The following is a 24,970-nucleotide window of genomic DNA, read 5'->3' as shown; positions in this document are numbered from 1 at the left end:
CAGGACGGGTCCGCCTGGTGGGCCCAACCTGAAGAACCGGGGGTGCACCTCCCAAGCCTGTCGGCACGGGCCTCCTGCTGCCCACCGTGGCCTGGCTGGCATCCCCGGCTGCCCTCGCCCCACATCGGCCAAGCAGATTCGGGGTCCTGTTCTAGCCCTCAAAGCCTTTGTCCCCCCCAACAAGGCTCCCCCTTAAGGGAGGTGGGGCATGAGGAACGGGTTTGCAGTGGCTCGAATTCTTTCACTGTTGTTTCTTGTTGCTCAATCAAGTGTGTTTTTTCTTCTCTTTTATTTGAAATCCTTTCCCCGGTCTAAGTGACCAGGACCGATGATGACACATGACACAGGTGGGCTTTTTTTTTTTGAAGGTGGTTTAGCCAGCCCTGGAGAGAGGGGGGCCAATAGACCCTCTCCCTCAGGAGTCCCCACCGCAGAGATTATGGGGGAGCCCCCGGCTCAGGGCAATGGGTGAGGTCTGGGCTCCCAGGGCGAAGCCTCTGGTCTTGAAGGGACCACCCTTGAGTCACGTCCCTAGAGGGAGTCGTGGTCCTGCCCCGGATTGTTCAGGCCATCGCGGGGCCACCCAGCCCTGCAGGCGAGTAACTGGGGCCTGGCGGGGAGGGAGGACGCGCCGGAAACGTCCGAGGGGAACGACGAAGGGCACCGACTGGGGTGGCCGGTGCGGGTCCACCGTGTCTGGATTCGCAGAGCGACGCCTAGCGCAGGAGCAGGGCTGGCTGGGAGCGGACCCCCGCCCCGCAACAGTTAATAAAAACACACGGAGAGCATTCCGGCATCATGAAACGACCAAGGAGCCTTCCCTCCACCCCGGCGTCCCGGGCCCCTCCCGGAGGGACCGCTGCTGTCCGCTGCTCCACACGCGCAAACGCGCGCAGGCGGGCGGGCGCTCGCCCCTGAACCCGGGCCCCGCTTCGCGCGGCCCTGCGCTCTGCTGTCCGCCACCCCGGAGACCTTTCCGCACCAGCTGCCCGGGGCTTTTTAATCCCACGTCCCCGGCTCTCAAAGCAGAAAAGCAGGGACGACCCGAAGTTCGGGCACCCGGAGGGATGACCGGCGGGCCGCGGCGACCACCAGAGGGCGGGAGGGGGAGGGTCCCGCTCCACCTTGGGCACCTGCGCAGAGATGGCGGGGTCGCGGCGGCAGGAGGCTGCCAATAGCGGGGCGGCCCCGGGGGATGCGACCCGCCGCCCTGCCTCCGCCTTTGCTTTCCGGCGCCTGTGCCGCCCGAGGCCGGAGGGACGCTGCACCTCACCGCTCGCGGACTGGGGGGCGCCCTTCCTTCTCCCCTGCCGCAAAAGGCCCCGGGCCCGACCGGGGGGTGGGGCCTGCGACGGAGGGGCGGGGCCTGTGGTGGCGGGGGTGGGGCCTGTGACGGTGGGGGCGGGACCGGGGCGGAGCCGGTAATGGGAGGGGCGGGGCCGGGGCGGGGCCGGCGGGGCGGGCCGGGGGCGGGGCGGCCGCAGTTGCGGCGGAGGCTGGAGAAAAGTTGTCCCGGCCAGAACGCTCGCTGCCGCGGGATACGGAGCCGCCGCGGCTCGCACCCCGCAGGGCGGGGCGCCGCCACCGGAGCCGCACGGCGCCGGCAGACTCGCTGCCGGGGTCGCCCCGGGACATGGCACGGGCGTCGGGGAAGGCTGGCGGGCGCTGCGCCCTGGGCGGGCGGCGGGCGGCCTGAGCTGCGGGACGCAGGATGCGCTTCGACGGCGCGGCCCCCGGGCCGGCGGCGCCGCTGTGCGGGGCGCTGAGCCTGGTGCTGGGAGCGCTGCTGGGCAAAGGTAAGGCCGCGGCGGGCGGCGGTCCCCGGGGCCCGGACCCGGGAGCCGAAAGGCGAGGTGTCGGAGGACCTCGGCGAGGGCGCTGGTCCGGCCCTGCCGGGAGCGCCCGTGGCAGCGCGGGGCCGCCCCTTCCCAGCCGCGCGCCGCGGACGTGGGCCTGGAGCAGACTCCGGAGCTTCTCCGGGCGGGGGGGCGTGGCTGAGGGGCACTGCGTGTGTCCCCCCTTAGCTCGGTGGGCGCTGAACCCAGCGCAGCCCCACTGCGGACCTGGGGGCTCAGCCGCGGGCGCCGGGCCGCTTCGCCCCTGCCTCCGCGCCCCAGCCGCGTCTGCGGGGGCTGGCGATCCAGGAGGGCCGAACGGGCCCGGGGAACCCCCTCCCCAGCGGCGGGGGGGGGCTGGTTCAGGAACCCACCACGGCCCACGAGGGACGCGCGCTCCACACGCGGCACCCGGAGCCCTCGGCTTGGCAGGACGTGGACCCCTCGGCCCCCCGAGTTTGGGAGTACGGGAGAGCGGGGTCGCCTGTGGGACCCAGACCGGCTTCCCCGCCCGGGTCCCGGGTCCCCTCCCTCGGTCTCCTCACCTCTGCAGTGGGAATGCCCGGCGCGCTTGGCGCTGAGGGGACCCCGTCAGCGAAAGCGGGGCCCCCAGAGAACCCACAGAGGCCGCCGTTGCTGTGGTTTCGTCAGGCGTTTTTCTGTGCGCGCGGTCCGGGAGGCCCCGGGCCCCAGGGGCGGGCGCGGTGGACCCGCGGCGGGAGCAGCAGCGCGGGGCCGCGGGCGGGGAGACGGGCGGCGCGCGCGGCTGGCGGCGGGGTCGGCGCGGAGACCCGGGAGGGCGCCACCTGCCGCCGCTGCCCGCGCGCGCTCTGCGCGGGTCCCGCTCCAGGACCCCCAGGTGAGCGTCCTGCGCCCCGGGACCATCGGCCACCTCCCAGCGCGGGAGAGCCGCGGCTGCTCCCGCCCGGAGCTCGGCGTCGGGCTGGAAAAACCCGGGGAGGTCGGGTCCGGAGGGACGAGCTGCCCCAGGAGGTTCCAAGTAGAGTTTGCTGCCCAGAAGTCGTGGCGCACATTCCGGAGAAATCCTCCCTGCTCGGAGCTGCAGCTTCTCAGACACACACACGCACCGACGAGACGAAGTTGTTCCTTCAAGTGGGGCACCTGCACCGCCCCCCCCCCCAGGGTGCAGATGAACAGGTGTGTGCGTGCACCTGAGTGTGAGGGGGTGAGGGGTACTTCTCCGCTCCGTCTGACAGGACAGCCCTTTCCGGGAGCCGGCGCCTCATTCTGCTCTTGGCTGTGGGCGCCATGGTCTCTGGGACTCCGTTTCACCAAATGGGAAGCGGCCGTTCCAAATCAAACCCCCCTCCCCCCAGCACTTCCCAGCGGTTGTTTGGTGATAAAGGGACCAGTGGAGGCCAAGCTCTGGGTAGAGGCAGATGCCGCCCTTTGACCCTGAGCCAGGGGTGGCAGCCGGGCAGGGTGCCCCCCCCACCTCTAGGAGCGGATTTAATCAGCTGGGGCCTCTGAATGCCGAGGGTGCTTTTTAAAAGATAGTTTTGGCTCTTTTAGATGAAAGCTCCCATTTCTTCCCCGCCCCCACCCCCCATCTAGAGGATTTTACTTCTGATTTAGGGGAGTGATTGTTACCAATGCCCCGGAGGAGGGGCCTAGCTGGCACTGTGCTTGGAAGGGGAAGCTGGGAACTGTGTTTGGGAGGTGCACTCACACGGCCAGGGTTGGGGTCCCAGAAGTAACAGTTGGACCTTGAGGCCTCACCGTGACCCCAAAGCTGCCCCCTCCCCCTGGCCTAGTACAAGCCTTGATGGGGGGGGGGGTCCTCTCCTTGCTTTTCCTTGGTGGTTTTCACCGTGCCGGTTGGGGACCTGTTGGAACAGGTCTGCAGATTGTTTTCCAGTTTGTCCCCACAGGAAGCCCCAGCCCAGCCCCAGTCCGACCCCCCGCCGCCCAGAGGTGCGTGCTGGTGGAAGGAGGGCTCTGACCCTCGTTTGAGTGTGTGCTGTCTTAAAGTAAAAACAAAACGAAAGACGGCATCTCTGGCTCTTCCAGCCCGAGGATTTAAGTGCTAATTTCTGGAGTCCTTGAAACCACTGACCAATTTTTAATGCCGACTGTGTGTTTGTTTTTTGACTGTGGATTTAGAGGCTCTGTAGTTCCCCGGGGTTCAGGATGGTCACCGCTGGGGAGGGGCTCCAGCACCCCCAGGAAGGCTTCCCAAGGGTGCGGGTGGGGCGTGGGGTGCGTCCGGGAGGCAGGAGTTGAGTTGAGAGCCCAGGCGGCGCCGAGGAAGTGTGGCGTGGGGCCGAGATGCTGGCAGCTACTCCGTGTCACCTAGGGGACCCCTGGAGGGTCGTTCAGAACCACAGCCTCTCTTCCGAAACCTGTGGGGCCACGCGTGTTGGGAGGTTCAGGGCTGTGGAGGTCTTCCAACCGCAAGATCAGCGGTGGCTGGGAAAGGCAGGTAGGTGTGGGTCCACACACGTGTCGTGTGACGCCCCAGGCCGTGGTGGGGTGCCCAGCAATGGCAGACATTGCAATTTTGTGCGAAACATACGTGTATTCACGTAAAGGCCCCAAATGGCCTTGCTTTGCTTTGGATCAGTGTCGGCCACCCCACGCGTTAAAACAGCGGAGTGACCGCTGGAGTCTCCGAGCTCTGGGATTTCAGGTTTCTCACCGGAGAGCCGGGCCTGTGGCACCTTTCGTGAGTGGGAGGAGGGGATCAGGGGGACGAGGGCCTTCCTGGCCCCCACGCACGTGCCGCTACCCGGGGCGCTGGGGACAGTCGCCCCTTGTCCTTCCTGATCACGGCACACGTCCCTTCCTGTCCCTCACCTGGAAAAGCCCGCCCCACCACGGCATCTTCCAGGGACTCCAGTTTCTCAGAGGCCATTCTGTGAACCCCCCTGCCCCCCCGCGCTTGGGGCCGCCCTCACTCTCTCTGCGTCTGCCGCCACCGGTCCCCAGTGCTTGGGAACATCACCACCGGCTGACAAGCACTGTTTTGTCCACACAGTGCTTGAAAAACAGAAGTGAATGGGCTCCCCAAGTGGGGAGAACTCCCATAGAAAAACTCGAGATTTATGACTTCCCTTCGGGTACTCTGCCAGCCCTGGGTGCCCCGGGCCCCACAGTGCCACCACGGCAAAGCCGAGCCCGGGTATGCCCCTGGATGGGGTGTATTCAGGTCCCCTCGCCCGCCCTCCCTTCCTGCCCCTTCCCACCTGCAGCCCTTCTTGGCCTGTCCCAGGCAGGACTCCCTGTTGGCTCGGGTGGCGGAGCCCGACAGGAAGAGCCCAGAACCCCGGCCGCGCCGGTGGTTAGCGCCTCCGCGAGCAGAGGTTACACCGAGNCCTGGATGGGGTGTATTCAGGTCCCCTCGCCCGCCCTCCCTTCCTGCCCCTTCCCACCTGCAGCCCTTCTTGGCCTGTCCCAGGCAGGACTCCCTGTTGGCGCGGGTGGCGGAGCCCGACAGGAAGAGCCCAGAACCCCGGCTGCATCGGTGGTTAGCGCCTCCGCGAGCAGAGGTTACACCGAGCCGGGGGTGTAGGAGATACTTCCTACCTCCGTGGTCACGGGAAGCAAGGGTAATGCAAACGGGTCTTCGGTGTGTTCACTGCAGTGCCAGGGAACAATAGGGAATTCATGGATTCAATGGAAAGCGAGATTGATGGAATATTTTTACGGTGGGCTACTTTGTTTCAAACTCAGGTTTATTGAGGTATAATTTGCAGTGCAGTCAGAGTCACCCCTTGGTGCCTAGAGTTCTAAGTGTTGACAAATGCACACAGTTAGGTAAACCCCACAGCGGCTGAGTCACAGACCATTTCCATCAGACACCTTTCTTGGGGCCCTGGCCGCCACCGACTGGCCCTGTCCCCATAGTTTTGACTCCTTCCTAATTTCATAAACACAGGGCCGTGTGGTGTGCAATTCCAGAATCCAATGTCTTGGACTTAGCGCGTTGAGTTTGGTGCTCACCCGGAGATGCGTGGTGCGTTCCCTTTGAACACGAGTAATTCCCCGCCCCAAGCCGTCCCGCTGTGGGGGGGGGGGGTGCCCCGCCCTTAGTTTATCTGCTTCCTGGTTGAAGGACATTTGGATTACTTCCTCTTTTTGGTAATGCTGGAAACAGTTACTATAAATGTCCGTCCATAGGCTTCCCTGTGCACGAAGGTTTCCCTTTGTTTGGGGTAAAAGCCTGGGGCCGGGGTTGCGGGGCGGCGTGATCAGAAACTGGGTACTGTTTTCCAGTGGGGCAGCGCCCTGCGTTCCCCCTGCAGGACCCCCCGGAAAGAGGCCCCGCCAATGTTTACCTTCAGCACCTCGAAGGCTGTTGCCCAGGCTGTTCTGTTTGGTTTTGTCCCCGGCAGTTTTAACAGGCGCCTAGTGGTGTTTCTTCGAGGTTTTCATTCCCACCTTCAGGACTGACGATGAGGAGGACTCTTCCTCATGTGTACTCGCGATTTTATATGTTTGTGGATGAAACGTCGGTTTCAAATTTCTGCCAGTTTCCTACATGGCTTGTTGGTTCCCTGTTATTGATCTCCGAGGCCACCTTGTGTGTTACGGATGCCAGTCCTTCAGCGGCCGAGGGTCCGCAGGTGTTTTCTCCCCGGTGTGTGTCTGGGGGACAGCAAAGGGCTCTGATTTTCACGCAGTTTAGTGCATCGACGCTTTCCTCTTCCTCGTTGTCCTTTGCTGCCATATCCAAGAAATCTGTGCCTGACCCAGGGTCATTTGGGCCTCCAGATGCTCACGGTGCCCCCCGGGTGCTTCCTGTTGCCACTGACTGGTCACCGTTTTAGGCGGCCGGTCTCTGGGAGGGGTGTCGGAATCTCCAGCTCATCTGTGGGTTTGACTGTTTTTCATGTGAGTTCTGTTGGCTTCTCCATCGTGTGTTTTGAAATCTTGTTTCAGGTACTGGGAGTTGTAGCTTCTTGGGGAAAGGACTGCCGTGACACACTCTCCCTCTTTGTTCTCGAAGAGACTTCAACGCCCGATGTCTGTTTCGTCTGAGATGAATGTCGCCACCTCAGCTGTCTTCTCACTAGCGTTTGCCGTGTGCTCTCTCTCCTGTCTTTCGTTTTTAACCCATCTGTGTCTTTATATTTGGTGCTGGTTGCTCATAAGGAGCGCGTAGTGTTGCCCGTTGGCCCAGTCGGACAATCTCTCTCTTTTCCTCATTGTCTCTAGACCACTTATATTTAATGTAATCACCGGTACACTTGTTCTCTTCCTGTTCCATCTTCTCTTTACTCGTTCTTCTCCTCTTTCTGCCGCCTTTTTAATGGAATATACTTTTTATCATTCAGTTTTATCTCCATATTGGCTCCTTATGGCCTCTGCTTAAATGTTATTATTATAGCTCCTGAATTCCTATTATATTTCTGTAAATTTTAGTCATTGTCTTAAGGTTTGCAAAATTACATCTTCGATTAATCATGGCCTGCATTCTGATTATGTTATACTACCTTATATGTTGCGTTAAAACTGTGTACCCCCAATATTTTTTCCTCTACATGTAATTCATTTCTAATGCGTAGTCTTCTATCCTGCGTTTGACTAAGAACACCTTTCAATTAGACGTTCTCTGTATGTACTTTGAAGACGGACGACACTTGTTTACCTGGCTTGCATTGGCTTCCGAGTGGGCCCTTCTGAGAGCCCCGAGGCCGTTTTCTCTGCGGGACTTGACTCTCTCTCTGGCTCCCGTTCGGAGCGGAGCACAAGCGTCTGTGCGCCTTAGGGGTTTGGAAGTTACCGGTACAGAGAGAACGGAGGTATGCAACCTGCCAGCGTCTAAATCAGCACAGTTTCCGAATGTCGCTTCTCTCCCTCAATGAGGAGGCCTTGTTCCCTGTGGTGACCCTATTTCTCCATCCTCATCAAGGGTGGGCTCGGGGGCCATGCGAGGGGTGTGAGGGGTGCACCTGCCAGGGTCCGGGACCCCGGGCCGCTCCCAGACTCGGCACCGAGGGTGACGTGCTTTCCCTCCCCCCTCCACACCCTGCGCGGTGCCTGTGCCGTGGGAGCTGCCACCGCGGAGGATCAGGGAGCTCGTTATCACAGAAGCCAGGCCTGCGTGAGCCTCAGCCTGCCGGCTCCTGGAGGCAGCCGCCGGTCAGCCGCCTCTGATTGGTGACAGCACCAATGTATCGGGCCACCTCTGGGATGCGGGCTTGGGGCTCATGACCCCGAATGTCCCGTGAGGGACCAGGCCTCCGAAGAGCTTCAGGAGCCTCCTCTTCCAGGGACCGTAATGTCCACCGTCCTGGGCACGGGGCTTGGGGACCCTACTCGGGCTCCTCCCGACCCCAGGCGGCCCACCTCGCCCTCTGGTCTGAGGCCCCAGTCAAATTCCGGGCTGCAGCCACAGCTGCACAGTGAGGTACAAGGTGCCGCGTGAACTCTGACCCCCTCGCGCCCTCCTGACCTCCCGTCAGCCCCCACACACACCACACACGCTGCTCCTGGCCCCCACACGTGCCGTGGGGTGCCCCCTGAATAACCACGTGACGCTTCAAGGAGGCTCCCTGGGGTGCCCACGCAAAGGCAGTGTTCCCTGGGGACTCTCCCTCATCCGCAGCGTCCACTCCCGCCAGCGCCCACACTTCCTGTGCCCCTTCTCTGTGCCCTTCTCACCCCCGGTCACGGGTTTGACTCATTCGGCCTCTTCCGCTGGAGCCGAAGCTCTACACGTCGGTCTCTGCTCTGCTCGCCGGCCCAGCGCCCGGCCCGTGCGAGGCCCCTGGTACATGATGAATGAGTGAGTGAACGAGTGAGCGAATGATCGAACCTACGGGTTACTTCGGTCTCTGGCGTCACAGAGAGCCTGTCTCCCACTCGGAGAGCTTGAAGGCTCAGAGAATCGGGGAGGGGAGCTTCCTGTGCAGGGCGCGACCCGATGGCCACCCGCCGACGAAATGTCTCTCACTGAGAGTGGAACCTGCCATCCCCGCTTGTCCCCACAGGTCACCCCAGAAAATGTCCCTATTGGACTGGAGGTGACAATGTCCCTAATAAGTGTCTCAGGTGTGCTGGCCAGAGGCAGTGTTTTCCAGTTGCCGACTCTGCTTCTGCCTGGCCCGTCCGTCTGTGTCCACAGCCGCTTCCCCCGCGGTGGGACCCAGGACGGCCCCCCTTTGTAGTTAGTGGGCTCCCCAGACTGGCCACTCGGCAGGAGTCAACTTGAAACACACCAGGCCCTCCCTGCACACGGCGAAACCCCCCTTGATTAGGGCTTGCTCTGGACACAGAGTGAGGGATCGCTGAAGGGACAGGAAGCGACTGCACCTGGGAATGAGACGTCTTTCGGGGGTGACGAAGTGACACCGAATGAGTCAGCAGGTGTGGCTTGGTTCAGGTGTTCAGTGATGACATCAAGATTTTTGTTTTAGCTCTTTTCTCAGAATTGCATCCTTTCTAGGTTTTGTGCGGTGGCTCTGGGCAGTTCCAAGGTCACACCCTTGAGGGGTCAGCTATCCTTCTCCCGAAGCCCGATGGAAAAGCCATAGCCAGCCTCCGTGACCCTTATCTGAACCACCCCGCCGGGTCTGCTTCTTCCGGCTGGGAGCCGTGGAGGGGTTGTAAGGGCTGAAAGTGGGGTGCAGAGGAAGGCTGGGGCCAGGAAAAGGGTGAGTGACTGGAGCCAGAGAAAAAAATCAATACTCCTGCGTCTCCAATCCAGGCGCATGGGCAGCACAGAGGGAGACCCAGAGCGGTGGTGCCCTCTCCCTGCGCCCCAGGCTCCGCCCCCGTCGCCCGGGGAGTGTGTGTGAACAGCAGGCGATGGAGACACGCTTTCCTAATTGAGTCTGTGTCATACCTGCCTGAACCAAGGATAAACCAACACCATTTATCACTCGCCTGTCAACCCAGCCTCTCTTCAGCCTCCGAGGCAAAGGCGGGGGCAGAGGCGGGTTGGAGAGGCAAAGGCCGGGCCCAGCAGGGCAGGATTCGCAGAGTCGGGACCTCGGCCTCACTTAGCAGGTGCAGGTGGGAAGGAGGCCCGGTGCTTGTTCCCACCTGAGTCCAGTCCCTGCCCCACGGCACCCCTTGGGCTTGCTCCCTCGCTCCTGGGTCCCCCGGAGCCTCGGCGGGGAGACCTGTGTGGCCGGCCTGGGGAAGCACGTCCGTCTCTCCGAGCTACTGAAAAGGCTTCAGTGGGTCGATAACGTATTTTTGGCATTTCCTCCACGTGCCCGCATTCCAGATACAATCTCTGTCCTCCATCCTCGGTGTCCCAGGGTGCCCTCCCCTGTGGAGGGCAGGTCCTGGGCCTGCTGGCTCGCCCTGGAGTCTGCCTGTGGGGGCGCTGGCCCAAGGTTGGGGAGCGAGAGAAGGGAGAGGCCGGAGTTATTCATTCTCCACTCGCAGCTGCCTGTCGCTCCGTCCCCATGACGGACTCCCGTCGGGGGCCCTGTCTGAGACCCCCACTCTTCCTGGGCTCAGTAATGTTCCCCTCTCTTGCCCTGTCTCGTGGTGACCGTTTCCCACAGCCTCTTACCTTTTGATGCCTGGCTCTGTGTTTTCTGTTCTCTCCTTAAGCAGCCACCATGGAAAGTTCTGGAACCTTCTGAGCCTGGTTCCTGCAGACACGGCCACGCGCACAAACAGAGCTCACTCGCATGCAGGAGAGAACACATGGCTGGGCCCGTGTTGCTTTTGTTTGAACAGACAGAGGCGTTTCCGGAACGAGTGCCTAGTTAGTGCTGTTGTCCCCGGGGCCACACAGAGTCACTGGCTGAATGGACACCCTGAACACTGCATGTGTCCCCGCAAGGATTGCCAGTGGCAACGTCCTCCCAGAAACCACAGTGGACCCTCCAGGTCAGGGCCCCAGCGTGCTGCGTTACCACCGCCGGTCCTCAGAGCCCAGGGCGCTGTGCCCTCTCGTCGGCGCCACCTCGCCACGCCACGGTCGGCACCTGCAGTGTTCCCTTGAATTTCATGGCGTCGGCACTTGGGGAGGTTGTGGGCTGGTGATGGTGTGGTACCTCCCTTGGTGTGGGTTTGTGTGATGATGTCCCCCGGGATTACCAGACCCCGAGGGTGCGCCCCCGGCGTGTGTGTCCTGGGGGGACTGCATGTTAGCAAATGCCGTGTCATTGAAACCCGTTACCATATTGACCAGGGTCTCTCGGATCACTGGATTCGGGGAGTGTCTGCCAGGCTTCTCTGCCGTGAGGTTGCTCTGACTCACATTGAAATCAGTAAGTATTTTGCGGAAAAAGATGTTGGGAGATGATGTCAATATCCTGTTCCTCAGTAGAATTTTAATATTTCATTTGTGGATTTGTTAACAGGAGCTCATGCCTTTTGTTTGTACTCTGTGGCTGGTATTCTGTTACTGTGCCTGTTTATTCTGATGCTTGGAACACCGCTTGGCTGGGGGAGCTATTTCATCTATTTTATCGTGGCTTCGGTCTTGTAGACACGTCTCCGCTACTCTGAGCGATCCCTTCCTTTCGGGGTGCAAGGCTCACCTTGCTGTTTCCCAGCCCCAGGCCCACAATCAGCTTCGTTCCCTTTCGTGAGCAATGGTGTTTAGGAACCCAAGTCCAGGGGCCAGGCGTGCTCACCGCTCTTTGGGACCAAGCCGGGACGTCGCCCTTCACACGTCGCCACGTGTTAGACACCGAGAGTCCCCACTGCTGCCACAGTCCCGCCCCAGCGGCACGAGGCTCGTTCTAGATGTCCCTCTCCACATTCTTGGCCCCGCTCCCGTCTCCACGTCAGGCCATCCTCCCACACGTCCCACCTCAGTCCCTCAGGTTCGAAGTCCGGTGGCCACCCCCTATCCCAGTGAGGCTGTGACACCTCTGGCCCCCCAGCCCAAGCAGCTGCTGTCCCCTCACTACTCTGTCTGTGACACTGGACACCAGACAGCGGGACCCATCGCCCCCCTGCTAGGCTAGCCCCGCTGAGGGTGCTGGACCGACCAAGCTCTTCTGAATATAGACGTCTGCGGTCTCACCTGTGTGGATTTCACTGTTCTTAGAAGAACTCCATGCCTTTCCTGTTAAAGGACTGTGTGTGGAGACTTCTCTGCGTCCAGGTGCCCTTCTCCTCGGGGGCAGGGGAGCCCCCGCAGTCCCCGCAGTCTGCGCTGGCTGGCCTGTCACTTGTTGGGTTACTGGCTCCCTTCAGTGACACTTGAAGGAAAAATGACAGACATCTTGCTTCTCCCCACTGCGTCCACAGCCCCCGGCAAAACCAGCTCTTCTCGGCGGTCTCGCTTCTGGGGAAAGTTCTTACACACAGACACACACACACACACACACACGGGCATGCACACCCCCCAGACGCGACATCACTTCTCAGGCACAAGGGAATCGGAACCCACAGTCGGGAGAGGAGAGAACCCATCCCTGCAGGAACGGCCCTTGGGTGCGTCCGTCCGCGTGAGCCAACAGAACGGCTCCGTCCCTTAACAGGGCTTCACACTTTTCTCTGGGGACATCGGTGCTTGGTTTGTGGGTGCAGCCAAACATACTCAAACTCACGCAGTCCTCTGAAAACTCATTTGGGAGGATTTTCCGGAAGCGTGCCCTTCTTCAAAGATGGAAACCCGGCCTGTAACGTGTAAGTCACTGTTCTGTGATTTGCAGTCTGTCCTGTAACGAATCTCCCCAATTTCTGCCACACATTAACGTTCTCTGCGCTTCCGCTTGCTAATGACTGCCGTCCTCTTTCAGATGGGAGCTCTGCCCTGGGCCATCCTTCCCGTGAAAGTCACCATTTTACATGCTAATTGCACTCCCCCACCAAATATTTAAATAAGCACATGGCTGATAAGGTGTTTGAAAGTCCTTGTGTGTTTCACCCTAATTCTCTCGTAGTTGCTCTTGGGCTCACACTGGCTTGGGGTGTAGCTGCCACGGGGTGGGGGTGGGAGAGGGGACCGGGCAGGACGGGCTGGCACCCAGGGTCTGTCTCTCATGATTTCAGTCTCTCCCTCGCCCCCTCTGCTCTGTGACTCGGAACCGGGGCGTCTGGACGAGGGGAAAAGACGATTCCTTAGCATCTTGAGAGAGTGGAACTGCGGACAAAGCAGGGGTCGTTCTTTGAAGCCACATATGCCAGTGTGGCATGTGGCAACACAACCCCATTGCATTATCGGGGTGGCGGCCTCCAAAATCGGGGGTGGGAAAACTGGAATCTGGGCCATTCCAGACCAGGACATTCTCAGGCTGCAGCCCACAAACCCCCGGATATTTCTCCGCTTCTCCCAGAGGGGGGAGACCGTTCCGGAAGGACCCTTTTCTGTCTTCTGCAAGCCAGGAGGACGAGGGGTGTTTGAATTTTGCCTCCAGAGGGTTCACCTGATTAAACAGAAGTCATGTTCCCATTTCCCAGCAGGAAGCACTGAGCAGCGTTTGGAACCGTCCAGGGCCCCGGGGTTCTGAGAAGCACTCGCTCCGGTGGGGATTTAAGCTTCCGTCCTTTCCAACCAGACCTGCACAACTGGTGGATGCTGTGGGTGGGCACGCCGCCCTGCTGGTGGGGCTCAGAACTGCAGCCCAGAAAATGGCCTGCTGACCTGAGCAGGAGGCAGGGTCCCAGAGGGAATCGGGGTGCTGAGGGATATCGCACCGGGGGAGCCAGCAGCCAGGAGGAGATCTAGAATTCTTTGGAAGCACAGTGGTGGGGAAAGTACACACTTAGCGTACGATGAGGCTCCTCACTGTCCTGCGCCCCGGAGCCTCTGTGACGTCTAGCCCGCACCTCTGGTTGAGGCGCCTTTGGATCCTGGAGTTTGGGGTTCTGCCTCTGTCCCCAAGGGGCCAGCAGCGCCCCTCTCCAGGGTGACTGCTGAAAACACCCCCAGACGTGTCCAGAGGCCTTCACTGGGCGGACAGCGGCTGAGGCTGAGGCCGAGGCCAGGTGCGGCTGGAGTCGCACCAGCCGTGAGCGGAGCCCATGGGTTGAGGGAGGAGCTGGAGAGACAGGGGGGAGAGTGTTGGAGGGCCCTGCGCCCTGGGGTGACTCCTGGTTTCCCTGGGCTTGGTTGGCCGGTCCCTGCGGCGCAGATGTGCCCGAGGTTCTCCCGCCAAACCCTGTGCGGGTGGATGGCCTGTCTGCCCTCCAGCTGGGCCGCCTCCCTGCTCACCGCTGTGTCATGGGGGTGAACCTGCCAGGCTCCCTGCCTCTGTTCCCCATGCCTGGGAGCATTAGGGGGCGATGGCAGGGACTGTGGGCAGGCTGGAGGCACCGACGGGAGGCACCGATGTGTCCCTCCTCTTCTCTGGTGTTGTTTCTCGTGGCACCTCCGGCTGGGCAGCGTCCTTTCCGTGGCTCTGGCTGCGGCCAGGCAGCCCCCAGGCAGCCCCAGCCCCTGTGACTGGCGCCTCAGAACACACTACACGCCCCACCCCACCAATGTCCCTCCACTTCGGAGGGTCGTACCAGGAGCCTCGCTTTCCGTCTTTGTGCCCCCGTGACCCCAGTCCTGTGCTCAAGCCCCTGTGAGGGTTCAGTCTCAAACCCTCTCTGTTTTCCTACCCAAATCTTGACAAAATAGCTTCCCGCTGCCTCAGGCAGGTTCAAGGTCACGTTCTGCCTCTGTAGTCAAGACTCCTGATAGAAAGGAGGAGGGGAAGCGCTTGGGTGAGGCCAGGGACACAGGCCCGTCTCCACCGACCTCGGCCCCTCCCCGCTCCGACCCGGGTGTGTGACCCTCTGCCCGACTACCACCCACCCCCACCCCAGGGCGCCCAAAGGCGCTGCGTGTCTGGCTCCTCTGCTGCAGTGCGAGCAGCCGCCAGGGAGGGGTCTCGTCTCTGTTGGCTGCACTGGAACCTCAGCACCCAGAGCAGTCTGGGCTCGCAGTCAGTGCTTCAACACACAGTAGGCACTTCACAGATATCCATTGGACGAATATGTAAGAATGCCATGAAATCAGTGAGTGGGCTTCCACCAGCATTCCTTTTTAAAAATCATTTTAAAATGTCGACGACGGTCGACCCTCAGTGCTGGGTGAATTGCAGGTGCACACCACATCGATCACACATTTGCACGCCTGCCGCGGTGGCCCCCGAAGTGGAACCCCCGGCCGCCAGCATGCACAGGGTTTCTCCTCCATGAGAGGATCAGGGTGAAAACCCCCGGTGCCTGTCGCACGGCCGGTCCCCAAGTGTCCTGCACTGCCTTGCCTGGTCCCACACGGTCCTCGTGGATCTCAGCAAAAAGTTTAAACACCACTGAGCAGGACCCCCGTGGCTTTTCATAGAAGAATGAGAAGCTGGGTGTGTAACTCTGTGTGGTTGCGTGTCTGTGAGCCCAGGGCGCCCCCAAAATCCGGGCCTCAGCCCCAGTCTGGCTTCATCGTCCCCCTCTCCCCGGTGTAAACCCCACGGTCCAGCCTTTCTGAACGACGGAGTCCCAGGAGCGCCCCCGACAAACTGTTGCTTGGTCGCAAGCTTAGCCACGTAGTAAAACAAGAAAACGGAAGCAACTTTTGGTGATGTGAGGACAGTGGGTTTTATTTTTTTCTTTAGTGCAAAAGAGCGTTCCCTCGCCCGTCCGCTTCCCCGGGTGCGGCACACCACCCACGGGCCGGGGCAGAAAACCTGCCTTCCTTCCCGGGGCTCACTCACTTGCTCCCTCCGGAGTGCCGAGGCTCGGGGTGCCCTCGCGGGCTGGCGGCTGCTCGAGCCATAAAACGGGACTGGCCACTTCTTCTTCCTCTTCTTCTTCAAGGACTTTGGTTTGCTGGTGGCTGAAGACGGAGCGTGAGCTCCAGTCAGGGCGGAAGCATCTGTCAGAAGCGAGCTCGTTCACAAATCTCAGGCTCTTGCCGTTCCTGTCGTTCCACCAGCTGAGGTCAAGCATAATTCCCAGCCATCAGGAGAAACCATTCTGGTGACAATCCAGCCTCCCTCACCACGAACCAGAGCGGGCACCCTGTGCCTTCTCCCTGTCAGCTCCCCGGGTTTTATTTTAATTGCTGTGCTCTCGAAAGGCGAGGTTCCTGTTAAATTATTCATGGTGGTGTAATGTTTGTGTGATCGGAGTGATTAGGGTGGATTTTCATAATTAATGGCCTCGGTCCGACTCCATTTGGCTCAGAGTGGCTCCGGAAAGGCACCAGATGACCGGGTCTCTGGGGAAGCACCCAGAAGTACAGTGGGGACCCGTCCCGGGCTTTGCTCCACCGGGGGGCTCCGGGAGTTCACCCCCAGGAGTGGGGGCGGGGGGCAGCTTGCAAAACGGAAGGAGTGGGGTCCGTCTCTTCGAGGGCACGGGAGGCACCCAGCCCGGCATCTCTGTCAGCACGTCTCCTGCGGGAACTGCACAGCGCTGCCTGTCCCAGCGGGCTGGCAGGATGGCAGGGTGATGGACGGGGACGGACACATGGCCCGTTTCCCGGGACGCTTTCTAGGGGGGGCCGCTGGACAGAAGCAGAACGCGAAGCCCCCCCCCGACAGTCTTGCCCAGGGATCGCCAGAGGTCAGCCCAGCCTCCGCGTTCAGTGTCGAGGACCAAACTCGGCTTCCCCCAGCCTTCCTCCCACGTCCAGGGCTCAGTGCTCGCTGGTCAGACTCAGTGGTGAGCTGCTGTGTCTCTCCAAATTCTTGAAGATGCGGACTTTGCCACGTCCACCGCTTTATCCTGGGGGCACCGTGGAGTCTCCAGCCCACAGCACGAGTCAGGCACTTCTCCAAAGGACAAACTGACCTTGATTTTCTGGGTCAGTCCCTCTCAGCGCCTCCCTTTCCGCCTTGCGTCCAAGCCTCTTGATCGCCTTTATCCACCGAAGTAGCAAAGCATTTTAGAGAATATTTGCTGATTTGACCCACAAAGCTTACGGGCTGGGGTCTGAGCCCAGGAGAGAGGGCACAGGGCTGACCCAACACTCAAACCAGAGTTCCCCGGTCACCGGCCCTCCTGGGGTCATTATTATTGTTAGGGCGCTTCGGTACAACCAGGCACTCTTTCCACAAGCTGCATGGCTCCCACAGCATCCTTGGGGCTGCCTCGCCCTGAAACCGCGGTCCGCATGGTCACAGGCTGGTTGTTGGTGGCATTCAGGGTGCACCATATGTCCTGGTGGCTGGAAGGAGACACACACGCTCCTCCGCTTTCTTTTACACGTGGCAGGGGACCAACCAGAAAGTTCCCTTCCTGTCCCGTCCATCGTACTGAAGACGCACGGGAGTCCCAGGAAAGGAAGCCAGGACTCAGAATCGTCCCCTGGACTTGAACTTCCGTTGGGGTCCTGGCTGTGAGGCTGGGGGAGAAGAGGGTGAATCAGACCGTGCAAACAGTTCTTTCTCTCACCTGACTCGTTTCTTTACCTTGGCAGTCACGTACATTCATTCTCAGGGTTTACCACACTTGTAATCCTTTCTTCCGGTGGGCATTAAAATAAATATTGACTAATGCAAATAACAGGTTTGGGCCTGCGTGCTGTTTGGGGACCCCTGGACTTCCCAGCCTGCGTGTCCCTCTGAAACTCATCTGTCCTCTTCGGCCCAAACGAACCCCATGTTTTCGCAGACAGGGTTGGGGATATATCACTGTAATTCTTCCTGATGGGGTTTTTCTTTCCCTAATCCCTGCGGACAGATTCTAGTCTTTGCCTGTTTAAACTTTCATGACTGAGCAGAATGAGTCAAGGGGTGGATTTTAGGGATCAGACCGGCCACCTTTGCACTCGGCACTGGTGCCAAAAGCAAAGCAACAACCAGAGGACGGAGCAGCCAGGAGGAAGGTGACGTAGCGCCGACAGCTCGCCCCGGTGCATTTGCTGAACGTCAGCGACGCCTCTATGCAGGAGCATGGCCGGTGCCCGGGCCCCCAGCTGATGCGGGGCTGGGGCCGTGAGTGTTACGGGTTTGCGAGCGAACGCCGAAGGGCTCTCGTGTGGAGCCGGGTCTATTTAGCGTCCTAAGTGGACTATTAGGTGGCACTCCTCGGTCTTGCCTCTAAGCGGCTCACGGCTGCCAGGCTGGCTCCGGGGCTCTAGTAAGGGGGACCGTCTTCCCTTAATTAACGCTGTCGCTCCCCACCAGGTCCCTGCTGTGCTGGGTGGACATTATCGGAGGCCTGGGGATGCTGGCTCAGAGAGGGGCGTGGACTTGAGGGGAGAAGATGCAACTTCCATCCTTAGCCCCTCTCTCTCACCGTCCTTTTGGAGAGCAGAAGTATGTGCTCATTGACACAATTGTTATTATTTTTTTTCATTCAGCATCTCACCTGCGCTGTGGATACCTACATGGTTCGAAGGGAGCGCTCGGAGGGTAGCGATCTGCTTTAATTGTAAAACTTACCCTTAAGGAGACAGCGGAGTGCTGGGTGCCCAGGGCTGGGGGCGGGGGAAATGGGAGATGCGGCCCCAGGGTGCGCGTTTCCGGTCGTCGATGCGTGTGTCCTGGGGGTCTCACAGGCAGCCTGGTGGTCGTCCTTACCACCACTGCACTGCACACTCGAGAGGTGTCAACGAGCAGATCTCACACGTACCTGCTGCCAAGGGTCTGCGGGGCCGACTGGAGCCTGTGCCCCCCACCTCAGGTCTGGACTCCATGAGCCGCGGCCCCCTCCTGGCTCACGTTCCTGGGTTTCTGTGACAGTATTCGGCTGTCCCCACCCCGTGACAGAGGCGGGTTCGCATCACTCCAAGCTGTGGGCACAGGGCCGGGTGCACCAAGCCCAGATCGGCCCCGGAACGGGTGCTTGGTGCCCGCAGAACGGGAGCAGGGGGAGCAGGGGCCGTTTCAGCGATGGAGCTGGTGCACCTGGGGGCCACCTGGGCAGGACAGACCTGAGGGGAAAGGGCAGCCCCAAAGGGGAGGGAGCAGAGGGAGCACCGTGGAGGAAACTCACCCCTGCCTCCCTCGTGGAAACTGCCGCGTCCCCGTGTGCCCAAGCCTGGGACAACCTGCTGGAAGTTGGGAGGCCAGGGAGGAACCTTGCCAGCTGAGGTCGTGTTCTGGTTCTTATTGTTGAACAATCCTCACTTACGGCTATGTTGATTGATTTTAGAGAGAGGGGAAGGGGGAGAGAGAGAAGCATCGATGTGAGAGAGAAACAGCGATCTCTTGCCTTCCGCATGCACCCTTCCCGGGGCCCAAACCCTCAGGTGTTTGGTGCCAGGACCAGGCTCCACCCAGCTGAGCCACCTGACGGGGGGGGGGGGTAAGGTCGTGTACGATCTTACAAGGTCGGCAGTCATGGCAGACACGTGGGTGACCCCAGCCCATCACGCAGTGATTGTTTTGATCCAAACAGGCGAGAGTGGTTTGCTACGTGCAAGAGCTGGCCGATGAAGTTGGTGCCACCAGGGTCCCCAGTGACAGATAGTCACGCAACTAAAAAATGTCTCTGAGGACACACGTACATCCTTTTCTTCACTTCCCACGATGGGTCGCATGCTTTCTCCCGGGACCAGGCGTGGGGGGGTGGCCGCATCTCCTTGGGCACCCACATTTGGCATCTGCTGAAACCGCAGGGGCGAGAGCGTGTGTGTGTGTGTGTGTGTGTGCGTGAAGGGTCGGCACACGTAAAACCACGGGGTGGGGGGGTGGATCGTGTTGCCAAGTTCTGAAGCCACACTCCTGACTGTTTCCACTGAAAGACCCTAGAGCTTTGACGGCTCCTCAGTGGACAGAGGGGAGGCTGACCAGTGCCTTTGGGAAAGCTCGCTGCGGGGGCCGGGGTGGATGGGAAGGAAGATTGGTTTGCACGTGCGGGGGCTGGTTAGAGGGCAAAGTCTAATCTGGCAACGACCCGAGCCAACCTGCAGAGGCTGGAGTGGCCGTAGGCCCAGGCTGAGACCGGCGTCAGGGATGGCTGGTACCCGGGGCTTCCCTGTTGGTGGAGAAGGCGCATGGGACCCTCCACCTCCACAAGCTTCCCAGCAGCCTTTTCTTGGGAACATTGCATGGGAGAGCTCACTCAAGAGTGAGGATTTTGTTTGTAAGGAGAAAAAAAGCTTAACATGTTAACGATCGGGATACCCGCCCCGTCGTGGTGGTGAATTCTCGATTCCCCAAACCGACCCGGGAGACCTCAGGCCGGGAGTCGCCCTCCAGCCTCCGCACCGAGTACGTCCTCCCAACACACAGGGCTCTGCGGCTGCGTGTGGTGGCTTTGCGTTTTCCCTTCCCTTTCAATTCAAAATTAAATGATCTAGGGTGACGCGGCCACAGCTGTTTGAGCAGTGGCACTTGGTGGCACTCAAACGTCACGATCTTGTTCTCTAGTGGGAAGATTGGCTGGCGATTACAAACAAGGCCTCCCACGGCAGTCCGAAGACCTGCCGTTCGCAGACTGCCTCCTGTAAGACGACCCCGCCCCCGAGTCTATTACTTGGTCTTTCAGAGGAAGTGCAAGCCACTTGCTGGCAGAATTTCCCGGCGTGACCCCGCAGGGCCTGGCTGTCCGTCCAGACGGTGCCTTGGACGGACGGGAGCAGGGCGCTGTGTGTCATCTGACATGACCCTCGAGAGAGAGACCATCTCAGAAGCCAGTAATCCAGTCTCAGGGTTTAAGCGAAACTTAATTCGGGCACTCGGAGACGTTCGTGCAGTGCAATTAGCGAGCTCTGGCTGCGCCCGTGTCTGTCCCGAGAGTGTCGCGTCTGACACCAGTGACAGGAGGTCGCTGTTAACCCAGAATGCAAATTTTTCATTCTAGGAAAGACTTCCATCCCGTTGGCTTTGATTTCAAACACTCACAAGCGCGGATCTCAGGCAGGCTGTCGGCCCGCGGGAGCGCAAGCCTGGTGGCTGGGGAAGGAAGGCTCTGGTGCCATTTGGGGGCGTAGGTGCTTCGCGCTGTCGCCGTATTTTTAGAAAGGCTGCAGGGAGTGTCTAATGATCGGCGGAGGGGTGGGCCCGTGACACCGGGATCTGCGTGGGGCAGGTCTGCAGCTGGTTTATTGGCCTAGCTCCTGAAGCCATTAAGCAGAGCCTGTGCAAAAAGGGGGCCCTTGGCCCTGGCTGGTGTGGCTCAGGGGGTTGGGTGGTGACCTGGGAACCGAAGGGTCGCCGATTCGATCCCCGTCAGGGCACATGCCTGGGTTGCAGGCCAGGTTCCCAGGAGGGGGCGTGCCACAGGCAACCCCACGTGGATGTTTCTCTCCCCGTCTCTCTCCCTTCCCCTCTGTCTAAAAATAAACAAATACATCTATAAAGAAAAAAAGGGAGGGCCTCTGTCAGTTGCACCAAACCTGTCTATGAAATGGGTTGTAGCCCAGGCTTGGGTGAAGAGGAAACATGAAAGAACGAATGAGCCTTGCTATGGTCTCAGGGTTTCCTTCCTCCCAAATTCGAATGTGGAAGCCCTGCAGGGATGCGGTTAGGAGGCGGGGCCTTTGGGAGGTCATTAGGTCATGAGGGTGGGGCCCCAGGAATGGGATTAGCGCCCTCTGTGACTGACCCTGGAGAACCCTCACCCCATCCGCCCTGTGAGGGCACAGCGGGAAGACAGCCCTCCTCGGCCTGGAGGGGGGCTCCCCCTGGACCCCCAACTCCACGGGCACCCGGACCTCAGACATCGAGCCCCCAGAAGCATGAGGACTGTCTGCTGTGCACGGGCGTCCCCACCTGTGAGGTTTGTTGCTAGCACCCCGAAGAGGGCCCTCAGAACGTTCGTTCCACGACAGCAGAGACACGAGGCGGGTGCCCTTTGCTCGGTCCTCCCCTGCACCCCTGCCCACCCACGGGGGCCATCTGATCGGACCTTTGGGCACGTGGGGCTGCCCCGGCGTGGGTAACCGTCGGGCAAGCTGGGGTTCGGGGCTGTCGGCCAAGAAACAGCTGTGGCCCTTGTAAGCGCAGAGAAGATGGGCTCGGTGCCCCTGACGTGTCCAACCTGGAAGGACAGGAAGGGACTGGCTGAGGCCCTCGCCGTCGCTGCTGTGAGTGACCCCCCTCTTCCTGGCTCCTTGGAGGTCAGTGTCTCTGGCTTCTCTACACCCGCGGTGTGTGGTCGTTGTACCCATGTGCAATGGGCATCCTTGTTTTCCCCGCAGAACTGTGGGCAGCACAGCGCGGGTTATACACGGCAAAGCTTGCTGCTTTCCCACTTAGACTGGACAAGTGGGGGGGGACACGCCCACCAATTAGGGCACCGCCAGGGAGGGACGAAGGCCGCCGACCTGTCAAAACGTACGAGTGTTCGCCCCAGCTGGGGGCCACACCATGTCAGGGGGATTTGGGAAGTTTGAATAAGGATGTTCCAGGTCGTCCACAGGTAAAGCTAGGAGCTCCGGGTCTCAGAATCCGGGGGAATGACAAAGCAAAGCTTTCCAAGGCCTGTATTTCCTCGTGCGATGCCACGATTTCACAACAGGTTTGCAGGAATCACTGCTGCCAGGTGACATGGAAACGAGGCCAGGTACTTCCACGGTCTCCTGTGACCCAAATGTGTTATGAGTCCCTTCCTCCCGTCTTAATATAACTGCAGATTATTCCTCCGTGCCCATGAATAATTAAGGAACGGGAGAGCCGCGCTCTCTCTGAATGGCGTTTTGACTTCCCAGCTTCTCTTTGGAGCAAACCTTCCCGCTGCATGTCTCGAGCTGCCCGGAGGCTGAAGGACCCCAGATGGGTCTCCCCCTGTGCGGCCACACGTGACAGGCTCCCGACAGCATCCCCACCCAGCGGACCCTGCTTACCCAGGGGCCCCCCTTCCAATGGGTCATCGCTCCCTGTTCTTAGGGGGACCTCCCCCCACTGCTCTCAGCTCCCCAGCGTCGCGGTTACAACCCCCCTCCCAGAGAAAGTCACGTGGCCCAGGCCCAGCCAATGGGACTTAGGGACTGGCTAAGGGGCTGCAGATTTTCCAAGAGGGGTCATTCAGAGGCGAGGTGTGATCACCCTGGGACTCTGCCGCCACACTGCCAACTGGGACCTGGAGCACGCGGTGGCCGTGGCGCCCACAAATGGAGCCCCCCGCGATGGAAGCAGCCTGCCCCGAGGGCCGGACGTTGTCACCTGAGCCCCGAGAGCCGGTGTCATTCCGACCCATGCTTCCCTGGACTCCTCAATCCTAGACGGCCCATGGGTTCTCTTTTGTGCTTGCATCTCGGGGAGCTTGGTGGCACGCAGGTGTCACCGAGTCTGGCCGAGGCCACTGCCCGCCACAGCTCGAGTGAGTCCGATTAGGAAAACTCGTTGTGCTTGTCACATTCTGGAAACACGCTGCTGGGGACGGCAGATGGTCCTGAGGGAGGCAATCGAAGGGGCACAGGGCCAGTGGGCCAGAGAGAAGCTGGCATCGTGTCGGGCAGGTCACCGTGCCCGAGATGGCTTTGTTGAATGAAAGGACAGGGGCAATGGGGTCTTACTGTGTCCTCAGTGCGGGGTTGGGGGGCCTGCACGGTCATCCAGGGTGGGCAGGGGGTGGACCTGCGCCCGAGGTGAGGGGGTGGCCTATGCCTCCGGTTTTCTTCTCGACCTGTTTCCAGGGATAAGAGTTCAAAAACGGTTGCCATGGTAACAGAGGTACGACCAGGCCTGGATCAAGCCCGTTGGGTTGGATACCCCAGAGGGGCATCCCCCAGGCCCACAGAACTCGCAAGGTCGTTCTCCCGTTCCCACTGTCCACACCGGCTGACCCCCCACAGCTTGTGTGTCCATCCCCTCATTCCACAGCCGCCCCATGAGGAGGGCCCAGAGCAGCCGGGGGACCAGGCCAGGCCCCCTCGGTGACGCTGAACCGCAGCGCTGGAGCCCACACCGGCCTCTCTGTCTTTGTGCTGGGACCCCCCACCCTCTGCCATCCTGTACTCGGGGACCGGCCAGGCCCCCCAGGACCCCAAGGCCTGTGCCCTCTCTGCACAGAGGCCAGCATGGTGCAGTCGTCACGGCCGTTTCTCCATCTGTCTTCCCCAAGAGCTGCACACATTTCTGAAGGCTGTGCTGTGCCTAGAGGCGTGGGGGCCACAGACACAGGCTGCCACCCTCCGGGACCCTGCAGGGCCCAGCGTTTCAGTTCACTCCGATTGGCTGAGACTCCTGAGACCGGTCCCAGAGGTGGTGGAGGCCCAGCAGAGGAGAGGGGGACCCTTCAGCAGGGAGGAGAGGGCAGGTGACCATGGCCCGGTCATTTCTGCGGCCCAGGCAATCCCACGGCCCAGATGCTGGGGGCCGAGTCACAGCGAGGACGAAGAGGCAGGAGCGGCAGGGGCCAGTGGGGCGTGTGGGGCTTCGTTTATTTTATTACATCTCTTCCCCCAAGAGAATCTTTGAGTTCCCACAGAGAAAAAACGCCCCACCCCTTGTTCAAGGCTGGACATTCTCTTCCTACCGCCGGCTGTCTGAGAAGTTGATTAAATCCATCAGTCACAGCTGAGAAGAGAGGGTGGGAAACCCCAGAAATGGTCCCGGTTCCTGGGAGACACTTGAACTTGGAGTCTATTTAATAGCTCTTGGCACGGAAAGCAAACAAGAGTCCCTCAGAGATCAAAGGACTTTTATCTCGCTCGGTGGAGAAATCTGTTACTTCAGCCGCTTATTGTTGGAGCCAAAAATACCCCGGGAGTGAGAGAAGGAGGAACATGTTGCCCATTTCTGCCTGTATTGCACATCTGAGGAGTTTGGTTTTCAGGTGATTTCTTATCTTTACTAAAAAAAAATTAATTGGTGAAGGGCAGGAGTGAGAAGCTGAGTTTCGGACCTTCGGTTTGGGACTGTCTATAGTGACAGCTGAATGTGAATGTGGCATCGGCAGAGACTCACACACAGATTCCTCAGTGTCTAATTAAGAACCTACGATGTGCCGTCCACCTTTGGGAAATTCAGCGGTGGAGTGGGGCGAGTTAGTGTGTCCCCAACCCCGGAAAAAATGTATGTGCACCCTAAGCTTCAGACTGTGGCTTTATGGGGGAACAGTCTTTGCCGGCACGGTTAGCTGCACTAAACGAGGTGGTTCTGGGTTAGGACGGGCCTTGAACCCCATGACTAGTGTTACAAGGAGAGGAGAGGACACACAGAGGCACAGCCCCAGAAGAGGCCACGCGCAGACGGGGACAGGCCGCAGTGCGGGGCTGCGGGCCCAGCGGGAGCACCGAGGGCTGCTGGCCGCTGCCAGGAGCCTCCCTGTATGCCGGGTGCTGACCCCCAGGGCTGAGGGGGAACACATCCCAGGAGTCCCTGTCCTCCAGGGCCAGGGCTTCAGTTGGAGAAGGAGGCAAAGGCCCC

The 24,970-nt window shown here is 60.3% G+C and overlaps 1 protein-coding gene across 1 annotated transcript in view; it reads left to right on the top strand.

Annotated features, from left to right (window-relative positions):
- Positions 1-1,523: 1,523 nt before the first annotated feature.
- Positions 1,524-24,970, top strand: part of TMEM132C (transmembrane protein 132C) — a 147,100-nt gene continuing 123,653 nt past the window's right edge. Inside the window, exon 1 of the mRNA XM_037051869.1 lies at positions 1,524-1,796. Coding sequence (XP_036907764.1) covers positions 1,712-1,796 — 85 coding nt within the window. The 5' untranslated portion in view covers positions 1,524-1,711. The remainder of the gene's footprint in view (positions 1,797-24,970) is intronic.

This window comes from Sturnira hondurensis, unplaced genomic scaffold, assembly GCF_014824575.4.
Source record: "Sturnira hondurensis isolate 20B ecotype Veracruz unplaced genomic scaffold, ASM1482457v3 Scaffold0007406, whole genome shotgun sequence".
In the NCBI taxonomy this organism is placed as follows: domain Eukaryota; kingdom Metazoa; phylum Chordata; class Mammalia; order Chiroptera; family Phyllostomidae; genus Sturnira; species Sturnira hondurensis.
This window is presented reverse-complemented; position numbering and strand designations above follow the sequence as displayed.